The sequence below is a fragment of the Pseudophryne corroboree genome, chromosome 6, assembly GCF_028390025.1.
Source record: "Pseudophryne corroboree isolate aPseCor3 chromosome 6, aPseCor3.hap2, whole genome shotgun sequence".
NCBI classification, from domain to species: Eukaryota; Metazoa; Chordata; class Amphibia; order Anura; family Myobatrachidae; genus Pseudophryne; species Pseudophryne corroboree.
This window is the reverse complement of record NC_086449.1, coordinates 78,670,262-78,685,182: the sequence shown is the minus strand read 5'-3', so window position 1 is coordinate 78,685,182 and position 14,921 is coordinate 78,670,262. Positions and strand designations below refer to the sequence as shown.

The window sequence follows — 14,921 nt, the reverse complement described above, 5'->3', positions numbered from 1 at the left end:
CTGCAGCTGTGCGCCATTGCTCCTCACACACACTTCACACTCTGGTCACTGAGGGTGCAGGGCGCTGGGGGGGGGCGCCCTGAGAAGCAATTATAACACCTTGGCTGGCAAAAATACCACAATATATAGCCCCAGAGGCTATATATGTGGAAAATACCCCTGCCAGAATCCAGAAAAAAACGGGAGAATAGTCCGCGGAAAAGGGGTGGAGCTATCTCCTGCAGCACGCTGGCGCCATTTCTCCTTCACAGATCCGCTGGAAGGAAGCTCCCTGGCTCTCCCCTGCAGTCTACACTACAGAAAAGGGTAAAAAAAAAAAAGAGAGGGGGGGCACTAAATTTAGGCGCTGTATAAATTATATAGAAAAAGCAGCTATAGGGGACATAACTCAGTTAGTCCCTGCATTATATAGCGCTCTGGTGTGTGCTGGCATACTCTCACTCTGTCCCCCCAAAGGGCTTTTGTGGGTCCTGTCCTCTGTTGGAGCATTCCTTGTGTGTGTGCGGTGTGTCGGTACGGCTGGGTCGACATGTTTGATGAGGATAATGATGTGGAGACGGAGCAGATGCCTTTAGAAGGGATGTCACCCCCTGCGGGGCAGACACCTGAGTGGTTGAGCTTATGGAAAGAAATGAGTGCACGTATAGACTCCTTACATAAGAAATTTGACGACATGCCAAATGTGGGACAGCCGACTTCTCAGCTCGTGCCTGTCCAGGCGTCGCACAGGTCATCAGGGGCTCTAAAACGCCCGCTACCTCAGACCGCAGACCCAGATGTCGACACTGATACTGACACCAGTGTCGACGACGATGAGTCTAACCTGATGCCCACTAAGGCCATTCACTGCATGATTGAGGCAATGAAAGAGGTGTTACACATTTCTGATATAAATACAGGTACCACAAAAAAGGGTATTATGTTTGGGGAGAAAAAACTACCCGTAGTTTTTCCCCCATCAGATGAATTAAATGAAGTGTGTGAAGAAGCGTGGGCTTTCCCTGATAAAAAATTGGTAATTCCTAAGAAGGTACTAATGGCGTTCCCTTTCCCGCCAGAGGATAGGTCACGTTGGGAAACACCTCCTAGGGTGGATAAAGCGCTCACACGTTTGTCTAAAAAGGTGGCACTACCGTCTCCGGATACGGCCGCCCTCAAGGAACCTGCTGATAGAAAGCAGGAGGCGATCCTGAAGTCTGTATATACACACTCAGGCATTATACTTAGGCCAGCTATTGCGTCAGCTTGGATGTGCAGTGCTGCCGCTGCGTGGTCAGATAAACTGTCAGAAAATATTGACACATTAGACAGAGACACGATCCTGTTAACCATAGACCATATAAAAGACTCAGTCTTATATATGAGAGATGCACAGAGGGAAATCTGCCGACTGGCATCTAAAGTTAGTGCATTGTCCATTTCTGCTAGGAGAGGCTTATGGACTCGCCAGTGGACAGGAGATGCAGATTCTAAAAGGCACATGGAAGTGTTGCCATATAAGGGTGAGGAATTATTTGGGGATGGTCTCTCGGACCTAGTTTCCACAGCAACGTCTGGGAAGTCAGCATTTTTACCCCATGTCCCCTCACAGCCTAAGAAGGCGCCGTTTTATCAGGTTCAGTCCTTTCGGACCCAGAAAAACAGGCGTGGAAAAGGCGGGTCTTTTCTATCCAGAGGCAGAGGTAGGGGAAAAAGGCTGCAACAAACAGCAGGTTCCCAGGAGCAAAAGTCCTCCCCCGCTTCTTCTGCCAAGTCCGCCGCATGACGGTGGGGCTCCACAGGCGGAGCCAGGTACGGTGGGGGGCCGCCTCAAGAATTTCAGCGATCAGTGGGCTCGCTCACAGGTGGATCCCTGGATCCTTCAAATAGTATCTCAGGGGTACAAACTGGAATTCGAGGCGTCTCCACCCCACCGGTTCCTAAAATCTGCCTTGCCGATTGCTCCCTCAGACAGGGAGGCGGTGCTAGCGGCAATTCACAAGCTGTATTCCCAGCAGGTGATCATCAAGGTACCCCTACTTCAACAAGGCCGGGGTTACTATTCCACACTATTTGTGGTACCGAAACCGGACGGTTCGGTGAGACCCATTTTAAATTTGAAATCCTTGAACACATACATAAAAAAATTCAAGTTCAAGATGGAATCGCTCAGGGCGGTTATTGCGAGCCTGGAAGAGGGGGATTACATGGTATTCCTGGACATCAAGGATGCTTACTTGCATGTCCCCATTTACCATCCTCACCAGGAGTACCTCAGATTTGTGGTACAAGATTGCCATTACCAATTCCAGACGCTGCCGTTTGGACTGTCCACGGCACCGAGGGTATTTACCAAGGTTATGGCGGAAATGATGATATTCCTTCGAAAAAAGGGAGTTTTAATTATCCCGTACTTGGACGATCTCCTAATAAAAGCGAGGTCCAAGGAACAGTTGTTGGTGGGAGTAGCACTATCTCAGGAGGTGCTGCACCAGCACGGCTGGATTCTGAATATCCCGAAGTCACAGCTGGTTCCGACGACACGGCTACTGTTCCTGGGTATGATTCTGGATACAGTCCAAAAAAAAAAAAAAGTGTTTCTCCCGGAGGAGAAAGCCAGGGAGTTGTCATCTCTAGTCAGAGACCTCCTGAAACCAAAACAGGTATCAGTGCATCGCTGCACGCGGGTCCTGGGAAAGATGGTGGCTTCTTACGAAGCAATTCCCTTCGGCAGGTTCCATGCCAGAATCTTTCAGTGGGACCTGTTGGACCAGTGGTCCGGATCGCATCTTCAGATGCATCGCTTAATAACCCTGTCTCCAAGAACCAGGGTGTCTCTACTGTGGTGGCTGCAGAGTGCCCATCTTCTAGAGGGCCGCAGGTTCGGCATACAGGACTGGGTCCTGGTGACCACGGATGCCAGCCTTCGAGGCTGGGGGGCAGTCACACAGGGAAGAAACTTCCAAGGACTATGGTCGAGTCAGGAGACTTCCCTTCACATAAATATTCTGGAACTAAGGGCCATCTACAATGCCCTAAGTCAAGCAAAATCCCTGCTCCTACACCAGCCGGTGCTGATCCAGTCAGACAACATCACGGCAGTCGCCCATGTAAATCGACAGGGCGGCACAAGAAGCAGGATGGCGATGGCAGAAGCCACAAGAATCCTCCGATGGGCGGAGAATCATGTACTAGCACTGTCAGCAGTGTTCATTCCGGGAGTGGACAACTGGGAAGCAGACTTCCTCAGCAGACACGACCTCCACCCGGGAGAGTGGGGACTTCATCCAGAAGTCTTCCAGATGCTGGTAAACCGTTGGGAAAAACCACAGGTGGACATGATGGCGTCCCGCCTCAACAAAAAGTTAAAAAGATATTGCGCCAGGTCAAGGGACCCTCAGGCGGTAGCTGTGGACGCTCTAGTGACACCGTGGGTGTACCAGTCGGTTTATGTGTTCCCTCCTCTGCCTCTCATACCAAAGGTATTGAGAATAATAAGAAAGCGAGGAGTAAACACAATTCTCGTGGTTCCGGATTGGCCAAGACGAGCGTGGTACCCGGAACTTCAAGAGATGCTCTCAGAGGACCCGTGGCCTCTACCGCTCAGACAGGACCTGCTACAGCAGGGGCCCTGTCTGTTCCAAGACTTACCGCGGCTGCGTTTGACGGCATGGCGGTTGAACACCGGATCCTAAAGGAAAAGGGTATTCCGGAAGAAGTCATTCCTACGCTTATTAAGGCCAGGAAAGATGTTACGGCAAAGCATTATCACCGCATATGGCGGAAATATGTTGCATGGTGCGAGGCCAAAAAGGCCCCAACAGAGGAATTTCAACTAGGTCGATTTCTGCATTTCCTGCAAGCAGGAGTGAATATGGGCCTAAAACTAGGCTCCATTAAAGTACAGATCTCGGCTCTGTCGATTTTCTTTCAAAAAGAACTAGCTTCAGTACCTGAAGTTCAGACATTTGTGAAAGGAGTGCTGCATATTCAGCCCCCGTTTGTGCCTCCCGTGGCACCTTGGGATCTCAACGTGTTGTTGAGTTTCTTAAAATCACATTGGTTTGAGCCACTAAAAACCGTGGATCTGAAATATCTCACGTGGAAAGTGGTCATGTTATTGGCCTTGGCTTCAGCCAGGCGAGTGTCAGAATTGGCGGCTTTATCATGTAAAAGCCCTTATCTGATTTTCCATATGGATAGGGCAGAATTGAGGACTCGTCCCCAATTTCTCCCTAAGGTGGTGTCAGCGTTTCACCTGAACCAGCCTATTGTGGGTTTGGAGGACTCCAAGTTGCTAGACGTTGTCAGGGCCCTGAAAATATATGTTTCCAGGACGGCTGGAGTCAGAAAATCTGACTCGCTGTTTATCCTGTATGCACCCAACAAGCTGGGTGCTCCTGCTTCTAAGCAGTCTATTGCTCGCTGGATTTGTAGTACAATTCAGCTTGCACATTCTGTGGCAGGCCTGCCACAGCCAAAATCTGTAAATGCCCATTCCACAAGGAAGGTGGGCTCATCTTGGGCGGCTGCCCGAGGGGTCTCGGCTTTACAACTTTGCCGAGCAGCTACTTGGTCAGGGGCAAACACGTTTGCAAAATTCTACAAATTTGATACCCTGGCTGAGGAGGACCTGGAGTTCTCTCATTCGGTGCTGCAGAGTCATCCCCACTCTCCCGCCCGTTTGGGAGCTTTGGTATAATCCCCATGGTCCTTACGGAGTTCCCAGCATCCACTAGGACGTCAGAGAAAATAAGAATTTACTCACCGGTAATTCTATTTCTCGTAGTCCGTAGTGGATGCTGGGCGCCCATCCCAAGTGCGGATTGTCTGCAATACTTGTAAATAGTTATTGTTAACTAAAGGGTTATTGTTGAGCCATCTGTTGAGAGGCTCAGTTGTTTTCATACTGTCAAACTGGATATAGTATCACGAGTTGTACGGTGTGATTGGTGTGGCTGGTAAGAGTCTTACCCGGGATTCTAAATCCTTCCTTATTATGTCAGCTCGTCCGGGCACAGTGTCCTAACTGTGAGGCTTGGAGGAGGGTCATAGTGGGAGGAGCCAGTGCACACCAGGTAGTCATAAATCTTTCTAGAGTGCCCAGCCTCCTTCGGAGCCCGCTATTCCCCATGGTCCTTACGGAGTTCCCAGCATCCACTACGGACTACGAGAAATAGAATTACCGGTGAGTAAATTCTTATTTTTTATTTTTTTAAATAAAATATTTAGATATATTATTCAAAATACTTTTGAAACTTTCGTTGAGTAATAAAAAAAGATAACGACTATTTCTGTGTGGCTTTGTGGGGGGAAAATTGTCAGTTAATTGATGATCATCATTTGTTTGAGAGTAAGCAACTCTTCCAGATTTTAGACATGCAGGCTGGGTGTTTGTTTTTATAGTGGTTTGCTTTTATACAGTCTTTTGTGGACTACAATACACTATAAGAGTCGCACTCTGTACCTGAGGGTGACTGAGATAAGGAGCATCCCCTGTGTAGCAGTACACAACTGGGGAAGTTAATCCACTTCTCTATGTTCACGTACTAGTAAATGACCAGTAACAGCAGCCTGCAGGCATTGCAAGAAACCAATGCATAGTTATTAAGTGGGAATTCTATCGGACCTTCTGCAGAGGACAAGAGGAGGTGTTCCCCACAGCAACCAATCACATTCTCGCTATCATTATCTGTTTTGATAGATAGAAATTGATTGGTTCTTAGGTCTTCTTTCTGCAACAGAGGAACCAATAGAAAGGCAAGGATAGCCTATTTTGGACTTAATCTCACTCTTGGTGCATGAGGTATTTATACAAATTCATGGACTTGGAATGTGGGACAGACTTTCATGGAAATATAGCAGTGTTAAATAAACAACTTTTGAATTACTTTCTGAATCCACTGATCCGTTCAGAACAAGTTCCTACTATAGAAGCAGATACATGCTAACAACTGTATTTACTATATTTGTTGTCCTGGTTTCTAATGCTCCCATCCTCTATGTCTCCTCTCTCCCCGCAGGAGATGATGTATCTCTGGAATGGGTTCTCTATACTGGGTAAAGATGCACAGTTGACCGAAAACACCCTGAACATACTTTGTGTGACTGAGAACCGCCTGTTTCAAGAGCCAGGTAATTATTTCTCCAGCTCAAGCCATCCACCAATTCCACACCAACAGAAACAGCAGTCCGCATGGTCCTATCCGTGGATGCTGTTAATATTTTATCATGCAAAGGGTTTTCTATTAAGTCATTGGGTCTCTGTTATAAAGTGCACTTGATGGATTTTCCACCTGTAGAGGTAAAGTGCTGCACAGTTAGTTCCACCCTCCCAACTTTTTTGTTTTTCTCCTAAAATTATGCTCCATTCAGGCTCTTGTTAAGCATACTTTGAATGAAGGGACATCATGAGTCAATTTATGTGATGGGGAACCGGATGAAATGCCGTTGCAGTGGTGTGGAGACGCCGGCAACCGCATATAATCCCTCCACATCTCTCCCCAGCCTCGCAGATTTGTGTACATGGGTAGCTTTAGAATCCACTGAAGGTGACTACGGTAACTACAGTGAGATGCATCTAGTTATAGCTAGATACTACATATACCTGTCTCTCTCCTTGCAGCCAGTGAGTACCGGGAAGATGACCACTGCTCCATCCTCCTCCTGAAAGGTTTGTGTCTAAAACACCAGGGGCGCTTAACACAAGCTGAGCAATGCTTCAGCCACATCTACCAGAGGTAAGAAGTCCATGACCTAAAACGTTGCCTCTTACTATGTCACTCATGCTACACTGTGAGCTTGCTTTGACGTCCAGGCATTGTCTCTGCAGCGAGAAGAAGATAAAGCTCGATCACCATTTGGTACCCAACTCACTGTTGGAGCTAAGTCTCCTGTACATGCAGCAAGGCAGGACCGACGACGCTGTCCTTCTGCTTCGACGTGCCAAGTATGTAGCTCTACTGCAGGGATAATTGTGCTGTCTGCTTTTTTTAAATGCCTGCCTGCTATGAGTGACATAGTGAAGCCACTCCTCCTCCGCAGCCTTCAACAGCACTTATGTAGTAATAGAGAATGAGAGTGTGTGTGTGGGGGTGGGTGGTATGAGCCAATAACTAGGATGGCTGCCCGTTATGTTGTCATGCACACTCCTGAATCACATCCACTGTGACCAGGTGAGTTGTAGAGGACGGCCAAGGAGCCGCCACCATCGGGTGAGGAATAACCTTATAATTACTAGAATTGTGAAGTCTCCTGACTGTGTCTGTAGTATTTCTCATACGTCCTAGAGGATGCTGGGGATGCTTCAAGAACCAGGGGGTATAGACATGGGCACTTTAAGACTTTAAATGGGTGTGAACTGGCTCCTCCCTCTATGCCCCTTCTCCAGACTCAAGTTAGATTCTGTGCCCAGGGAGACTGGTCACAAACAGGGGAGCTCTACTGAGTTTCTCTGACGAAAGACTTATGTTAGGTTTTTTATGTTCAGGGAGCACTGCTGGCAACAGGCTCCCTGCTTCGAGGGACTGAGGGGAGAGAAGCAGACCTACTTCTGTGAGTTCAAAGGCTCTGCTTCTTAGGCTACTGGACACCATTAGCTCCAGAGGGTTCGATCACTTGTTGCGCTTAGCTGCTCGTTCCCGGAGCTGCGCCGTCACCCCCCCTTGCAGAGCCAGAAGAAAGAAGACTTTAGTGACGGCAGAAGACTTCAGGTCCTGAGGTACCACGCTGCGCGCCATTCTCCCAATAACACAGCGGCACTGACAGGGTGCAAGGCGCAGGGGGGGGGCGCCCTGGCCAGCATGGGGACCTGAAAGGACTGGCAAAAGTATATGTAAAGTGCCTAGGCACTCAATATAGACCCCTGCCAGTATAAAAATGTTAAATTGAGCGGGACTGAAGCGCGCCGGTGAGGGGGCGTAGCTTAGTCCCCACAGCTCTGACCAGCGCCATTTTCTCTTCACAGAAGCTGCAGAGATGCTGGCCCTGACCTCCACACTGCTGTACAAGTAACAGGGTGCAAAACGTGGGGGAGGGCACAGTAGATTTGGTGCTATTATCTATATATAAAAGCGCTTGCAGGTCTGAGGCATTTTATGTAAAGTTTCAGTACCGGGTTGGGCGCTGGGTTGTGAGCTGGCAAACTCCCTCTGTGTCTTTCTAACAGGCTTTGCTGTGGGTCTGTCCCCTATAGCCCAGTGTGATTGTAGGTGTCGGTACATGTGTGTCGACATGTATGAGGCTGAGTGCTCTTCCCAAGAGGAAGCCGGAGTGGGGACAGAAAAGGAGGTGGGAGTGACCATGTCGGCATCGCCGACTGCTGAATGGGTAAATATGTTGAGTGTTTTGGATGCAAATGTTGGCTCGGTTGGCTAAGAGATTAGATAAATCAGAGTCTAAGAACCAGACATGGAGGAAATCCATGGAAGATGCATTGTCACAAGCTCAGACCCCTTCGGGGTCACAGAAACGTGCATTTACCCAGATAGCATATACAGATACCGACACGGACTCTGATTCCAGTGTCGACTATAGTGATGCCAGATTAAATCCTAAACTGGCTAAAACAATTCAGTACATGATTGTTGCGATTAACGACTTATTACATATCACGGAGGACCCTGCTGTTCCTGATACTTGGGTCTGTATGTTTAAAGGAAAGAAACCTGAGGTAACGTTTCCTCCCTCTCATGAACTGAACGCTCCTTTTGACAAGGCTTGGGAAAATCCTGACAAGAAGGTGCAGGTTCCCAAAAGAATTCCAGTGGCATGTCCGTTCCCCTCGGGGGACAGGAAAAAGTGGGAGTCAACCCCCACAGTGGACAAAGCTCTAACGCCTGTCCAAGAAGGTGGCGATTCCGTCTCCTGACACGGCAGCCCTAAAGGGTCCTGCGGATCGTAAGCAGGAAAGTACACTAAAATCCATTTATGTCACTACAGGTTCGCTACTCAGGCCTGCCGTTGCTTCGGCATGGGTGAGTAGTGCTATTGAAAAATGGGCAGATAACTTGTCATCTGAGATAGATACCCTGGACAGGGATAACGTGCTTTTGACTCTGGGTCATATCAGGGACGCTGCAGCATATTTAAAAGAAGCTGCAAGGGATATTGGCCTTTTGGGATCAAGGGCCAATGCCATGGCTGTCTCGGCTAGAAGGGCATTGTGGATTCATCAATGGAATGCTGATGCTGACTTGAAGGCTATGGAGTCTCTACCGTTTAACGGTAGTGTCTTGTTTGGTGACGTCCTCACTGACCTGGTATCTACGGCTACCGCGGGTAAGTCGTCATTTTTACCTTATGATCCTGCGCAACAAAAGAAAATGCCCCACTATCAGATGCAGTCCTTTCGGCCAAATAAATACAAAAAAGGACGAGGATCCTCCTTCCTTGCTGCGAGAGGAAGAGGAAAGGGAAAAAGGTCACAGGCTGTGGCAAGTTCCCAAGAACAGAAGTCCTCCCCGGCTTCTACCAAATCCACCGCATGACGCTGGGGCTCCTCTGCGGGATTCCGCACCAGTGGGGGCACATCTCAAACTCTTCACTCAGGTCTGGGCTTGCTCGGCCCTGGATCCTTGGATATTAGAAATAGTGACCCAAGGGTACAAATTACAGTTTCAAGACGTGCCCCCTCACCGATTTTTCAAATGGTAGTGGTATGCGCTGCGATACTAAAGCTGTGTCAAAATCAAGTCATTGTCACGGTACCCCCGTCGCAACGGGGGGAGGGTTTTTATTCGAGTCTGTTCGTAGTACCAAAGCCAGATGGCTCAGTCAGACGGATTCTGATCCTAAAATCCCTCAATTTCTTTCTAAAAAACTTAAACTTCAAGATGGAATCTCTCCGAGCAGTGATCTCCAGTCTGGAGGAAGGGGATTTTATGGTGTCGCTCGACATAAAGGATGCCTACTTTCACGTTCCTATATATCCTCCACATCAGGCTTACCTGAGGTTTGCGGTTCAGGATTGTCTGACAATTCTGCAACAACACGGTTGGCTCCTAAACTTGCCAAAATCACAATTGGTTCCGACGACACGGCTGTCATTCCTGGGTATGATTCTGGATACAGAATTACAGAGTCTTTCTTCCAGTGGAAAAGGCTCTGGAAATACAGAACATGGTAAAACAGATTCTGAAACTGGTTGCTGGGGAAGATTGTGGTGGCCTACGAGGCCATTCAGTATGGCAGGTTCCATGCCAGGGTGTTTCAGTGGGACCTGTTGGACAAGTGGTCCGGGTCTCACCTGGACATGCTCCGGAAAATAATCCTATCTTCCAGGACCAGGACCAGGATCTCCCTTCTGTGGTGGCTGCACAGTTCTCACCTGCTGGAGGGACGCAGGTTAGGAATTCAGGACTGGATCCTGGTGACCACGGATGCAAGTCTCCGAGGCTGGGGAGCTGTCACACAAGGGAGACATTTCCAGGGAAAATGGTCAAGCCAGGAAGCTTGTCTGTACATAAACATTCTGGAATTAAGGGCCATTTACAACGGCCTTCTGCAAGCGGAACATCTTCTTCGCGGTCTGCCCATCTTAATTCAGTCAGACGACATAACAGCAGTGGCGTACATAAACCGCCAAGGTGGAACAAAAAGCAGAGCGGCGATGGCGGAGGTCACAAAAGTTCTTCGCTGGGCGGAGAGACATGCAAGCGCTCTGTCAGCAGTCTCCATCCAGTAGAGTGGGGTGTTCATCAAGAGGTCTTTGCAGAAGTGACAAGTCGCTGCGTCTCGCCTCAACAAGAAACTTCGGAGATATTGTTCCAGGTCGAGGGACCCTCAAGCAATAGCGGTGGACGCCCTAGTGACACCGTGGGTGTTTCCGTCGGTCTATGTGTTCCCTCCAGTTCCACTCATTCCAAAGGTGATAAGGATCATAAGAAGAACAAGGGTTCAGGCGATACTCATTGTTCCAGACTGGCCAAGGAGGGCCTGGTATCCAGATCTTCAGGAGTTGCTCATAGAAGATCCCTGGCCTCTTCCTCTATGAGAGGACCTGTTACAACAAGGACCGTGCGTGTATCAAGACTTACCGCGGCTGCGCTTGACGGCATGGCGGTTGAACGCCAAATCCTAGCCCGAAAGGGTATTCCCAGTGAAGTCATTCCCACACTTCTTCAGGCTAGAAAAGTAGTAACGGCAAAGCATTACCACCGTATTTGGAGAAAATTATATATCTTGGTGTGAATCCAAGAAGGCTCCTACGGAGGATTTTCAGCTGGGGAGTTTGCTCCATTTTTTGCAAGCAGGTGTGGATGCGGGCCTAAAGTTAGGCTCCATTAAAGTACAAATTTCGGCCTTATCAATTTTCTTTCAGAAAGAATTGGCCTCCCTACCAGAAGTTCAGACCTTCGTGAAAGGCGTACTGCACATCCAACCTCCCTTTGTGCCCCCAGTGGCACCATGGAACTTAATGTGGTGTTGCAGTTCCTGCAATCTCATTGGTTTGAACCTTTACGCAAGGTTGAGTTAAAATTCCTTACTTGGAAAGTAGTCATGTTGTTGGCCTTGGCATCCGCAAGGCGGGTATCTGAATTGGCGGCTTTGTCTCACAAAAGCCCCTATTTAATCTTCCATGCTGATAGAGCGGAGTTGAGGACTCGTCAGCAATTTCTGCCAAAAGTGGTTTCATCGTTTCACGTAAACCAGTCTATTGTGGTGCCAGTGGATACTGACGCCTTGGCGGAATCGAAGTCTCTCGATGTGGTCAGAGCATTGAAAATCTATGTCGCCAGAACGGCTGAAATTAGGAAAACAGAGGCTCTGTTTGTCCTATGGGCTCCCAACAAGATTGGGGCTCCTGCTTCCAAGCAGACTATTGCACGCTGGATCTGTAATACGATTCAGCAGGCTCATTCTACGGCAGGATTGCCATTACCGAAATCGGTGAGGGCCCATTCTACCAGAAAGGTGGGCTCATCCTGGGCGGTTGCCCGAGGGGTCTCGGCATTACAGCTTTGCCGAGCTGCTACTTTGTCGGAATCAAACACTTTTGCGAAGTTTTAAAAGTTTGATACCCTGGCTGAGGAGGACCTCTTGTTTGGTCAATCGGTGCTGCAGAGTCTTCCGCACTCTCCCGCCCGTTCTAGAGCTTTGGTATAAACCCCATGGTTCTTGAAGCATCCCCAGCATCCTCTAGGACGTATGAGAAAATAGGATTTTAATACCTACCGGTAAATCCTTTTCTCTTAGTCCGTAGAGGATGCTGGGCGCCCGTTCCTGTGCGGACACTATCTGCAGTACTTGTTTCATAGTTATTGCTTGTGTTACTCAAAGGTTGTGTTTCAGTAATGGTCAGCCTGTTGCTGATTTTGTTCATGCCGTTGACTGGAATTCTGTGTAATGCCATGTTGTACGACGTGTATTGTGGTGTGAGCTGGTATGTATCTCACCCTTAGTTTAACAATAAATCCTTTTCCTCAAAATGTCCGTCTCCCTGGGCACAGTTCCTATAACTGGAGTCTGGAGGAGGGGCATAGAGGGAGGAGCCAGTTCACACCCATTTAAAGTCTTAAAGTGCCCATGTCTCCTGCGGATCCCGTCTATACCCCCTGGTTCTTGAAGCATCCCCAGCTTCCTCTACGGACTAAGAGAAAAGGATTTACCGTTAGGTATTAAAATCCTATTTTCTGTATCTGGCTCCGGGATGTGTCTGTAGTATTTCTGCATCAGGCTCTGCGGGTCTCCAGGATGTGTCTGTAGTATTTCTGTATCAGGCTCTGGGGTATCCGGGATGTGTCTGTAGTATTTCTGTATCAGGCTCTGGGGTCTCCGGGATGTGTCTGTAGTATTTCTGTATCTGGCTCTGGGGGTCTCCGGTATGTGTCTGTAGTATTTCTGTATCAGGCTCTGGGGTATCCGGAATGTGTCTGTAGTATTTCTGTATCTGGCTCTGGGGGTCTCCGGTATGTGTCTGTAGTATTTCTGTATTAGGCTCTGGGGTATCCGGGATGTGTCTGTAGTATTTCTGTATCAGGCTCTGGGGTATCCGGGATGTGTCTGTAGTATTTCTGTATCTGGCTCTGGGGGTCTCCGGGATGTGTCTGTAGTATTTCTGTATCTGGCTCTGGGGGTCTCCGGGATGTGTCTGTAGTATTTCTGTATCTAGCTTTGGGGGTCTCCGGGATGTGTCTGTAGTATTTCTGTATCTGGCTTTGGGGGTCTCCGGGATGTGTCTGTAGTATTTCTGTATGTGGCTCTGGGGTCTCCGGGATGTGTCTGTAGTATTTCTGTATCTGGCTCTGGGGGTCTCTGGGATGTGTCTAAAGAAAGAATTAGGACTATCTGGTGTGCACTGGCTCCTCCCCCTATGACCCTCCTCCAAGCCTCAGTTAGGACACTGTGCCCGGAAGAGCTGACACAATAAGGAAGGATTTTGAATCCCGGGTAAGACTCATACCAGCCACACCAATCACACCGTATAACTCGTGATAGGAACCCCGGTTAACAGTATGATAACAAAAGGAGCCTCTGAACAGATGGCTCGCAATAATAACCCGATTTGTGTAACAATAACTATTTACAAGTATTGCAGACAATCCGCACTTGGGATGGGCGCCCAGCATCCACTACGGACTACGAGAAATAGAATTACCGGTGAGTAAATTCTTATTTTCTCTGACGTCCTAGTGGATGCTGGGCACTCCGTAAGGACCATGGGGATTATACCAAAGCTCCCAAATGGGCGGGAGAGTGCGGACGACTCTGCAACACCGAATGAGAGAACTCCAGGTCCTCCTCAGCCAGGGTATCAAATTTGTAGAATTTTGCAAACGTGTTTGCCCCTGACCAAGTAGCAGCTCGGCAAAGTTGTAAAGCCGAGACCCCTCGGGCAGCCGCCCAAGATGAGCCCACCTTCCTTGTGGAATGGGCTTTTACAGATTTAGGCTGCGGTAGTCCTACCGCAGAATGCGCCAGCTGAATAGTGCTACAAATCCAGCGCACAATAGTCTGCTTAGAAGCAGGAGCACCCAGTTTGTTGGGTGCATACAGGATAAACAGCGAGTCAGTTTTCCTGACTCCAGCCGTCCTGGAAACATACATTTTCAGGGCCCTGACTACGTCCAGTAACTTGGAATCCTCCAAGTTCCCAGTAGCCGCAGGCACCACAATAGGCTGGTTCAAGTGAAACGCTGATACCACCTTCGGGAGAAACTGAGGACGAGTCCTCAATTCTGCCCTATTCATATGGAAAATCAGATGAGGGCTTTTATAGGACAAAGCCGCCAATTCTGACACACGCCTGGCCGAAGCCAGGGCCAACAGCATGACCACTTTCCACGTGAGATATTTCAAATCCACAGTCTTAAGTGGTTCAAACCAATGTGATTACAGGAACTCCAAAACCACATTGAGATCCCAAGGTGCCACTGGGGGCACAAAAGGAGGCTGAATATGCAGAACTCCCTTGACAAAAGTCTGAACTTCAGGCAGGGAAGCCAGTTCTTTCTGGAAGAAAATCGACAGGGCCGAAATCTGGACCTTAATGGACCCCAATTTGAGGCCCAACGTCACCCCTGTTTGCAGGAAATGCAGGAATCGACCCAGTTGAAATTCCTCTGTTGGGGCCTTCCTGGCCTCACACCAAGCAACATATTTTTGCCAAATGCGGTGATAATGGTTTGCGGTGACATCCTTCCTGGCTTTGATCAGGGTAGGAATGACTTCCTCCGGAATACCCTTTTCCTTCAGGATCCGGTGTTCAACCGCCATGCCGTCAAACGCAGCCGCGGTAAGTCTTGGAACAGACAGGGCCCCTGCTGCAGCAGGTCCTGTCTGAGCGGCAGAGGCCAAGGGTCCTCTGAAAGCATCTCTTGAAGTTCCGGGTACCAAGCTCTTCTTGGCCAATCCGGAACCACGAGTATAGTTTTCACTCCTTGCCTTCGTATTATTCTCAGTACCTTGGGAATGAGAGGCAGAGGAGGAAACACATAAACCGA

General features: G+C 48.8%; 1 protein-coding gene across 2 annotated transcripts in view; it reads left to right on the top strand.

Annotated features, from left to right (window-relative positions):
- LOC134936256 (tetratricopeptide repeat protein 39A-like) overlaps positions 1 to 14,921 on the top strand; it is a 72,411-nt gene that overhangs the window by 50,763 nt on the left and 6,727 nt on the right. For both annotated transcript variants that reach the window (XM_063931263.1, XM_063931262.1), the window contains exons 15-17: positions 6,003 to 6,114; positions 6,605 to 6,719; positions 6,812 to 6,928. In XM_063931263.1, the coding sequence (XP_063787333.1) occupies positions 6,003 to 6,114; positions 6,605 to 6,719; positions 6,812 to 6,928 (344 nt within the window). The remainder of the gene's footprint in view (positions 1 to 6,002; positions 6,115 to 6,604; positions 6,720 to 6,811; positions 6,929 to 14,921) is intronic.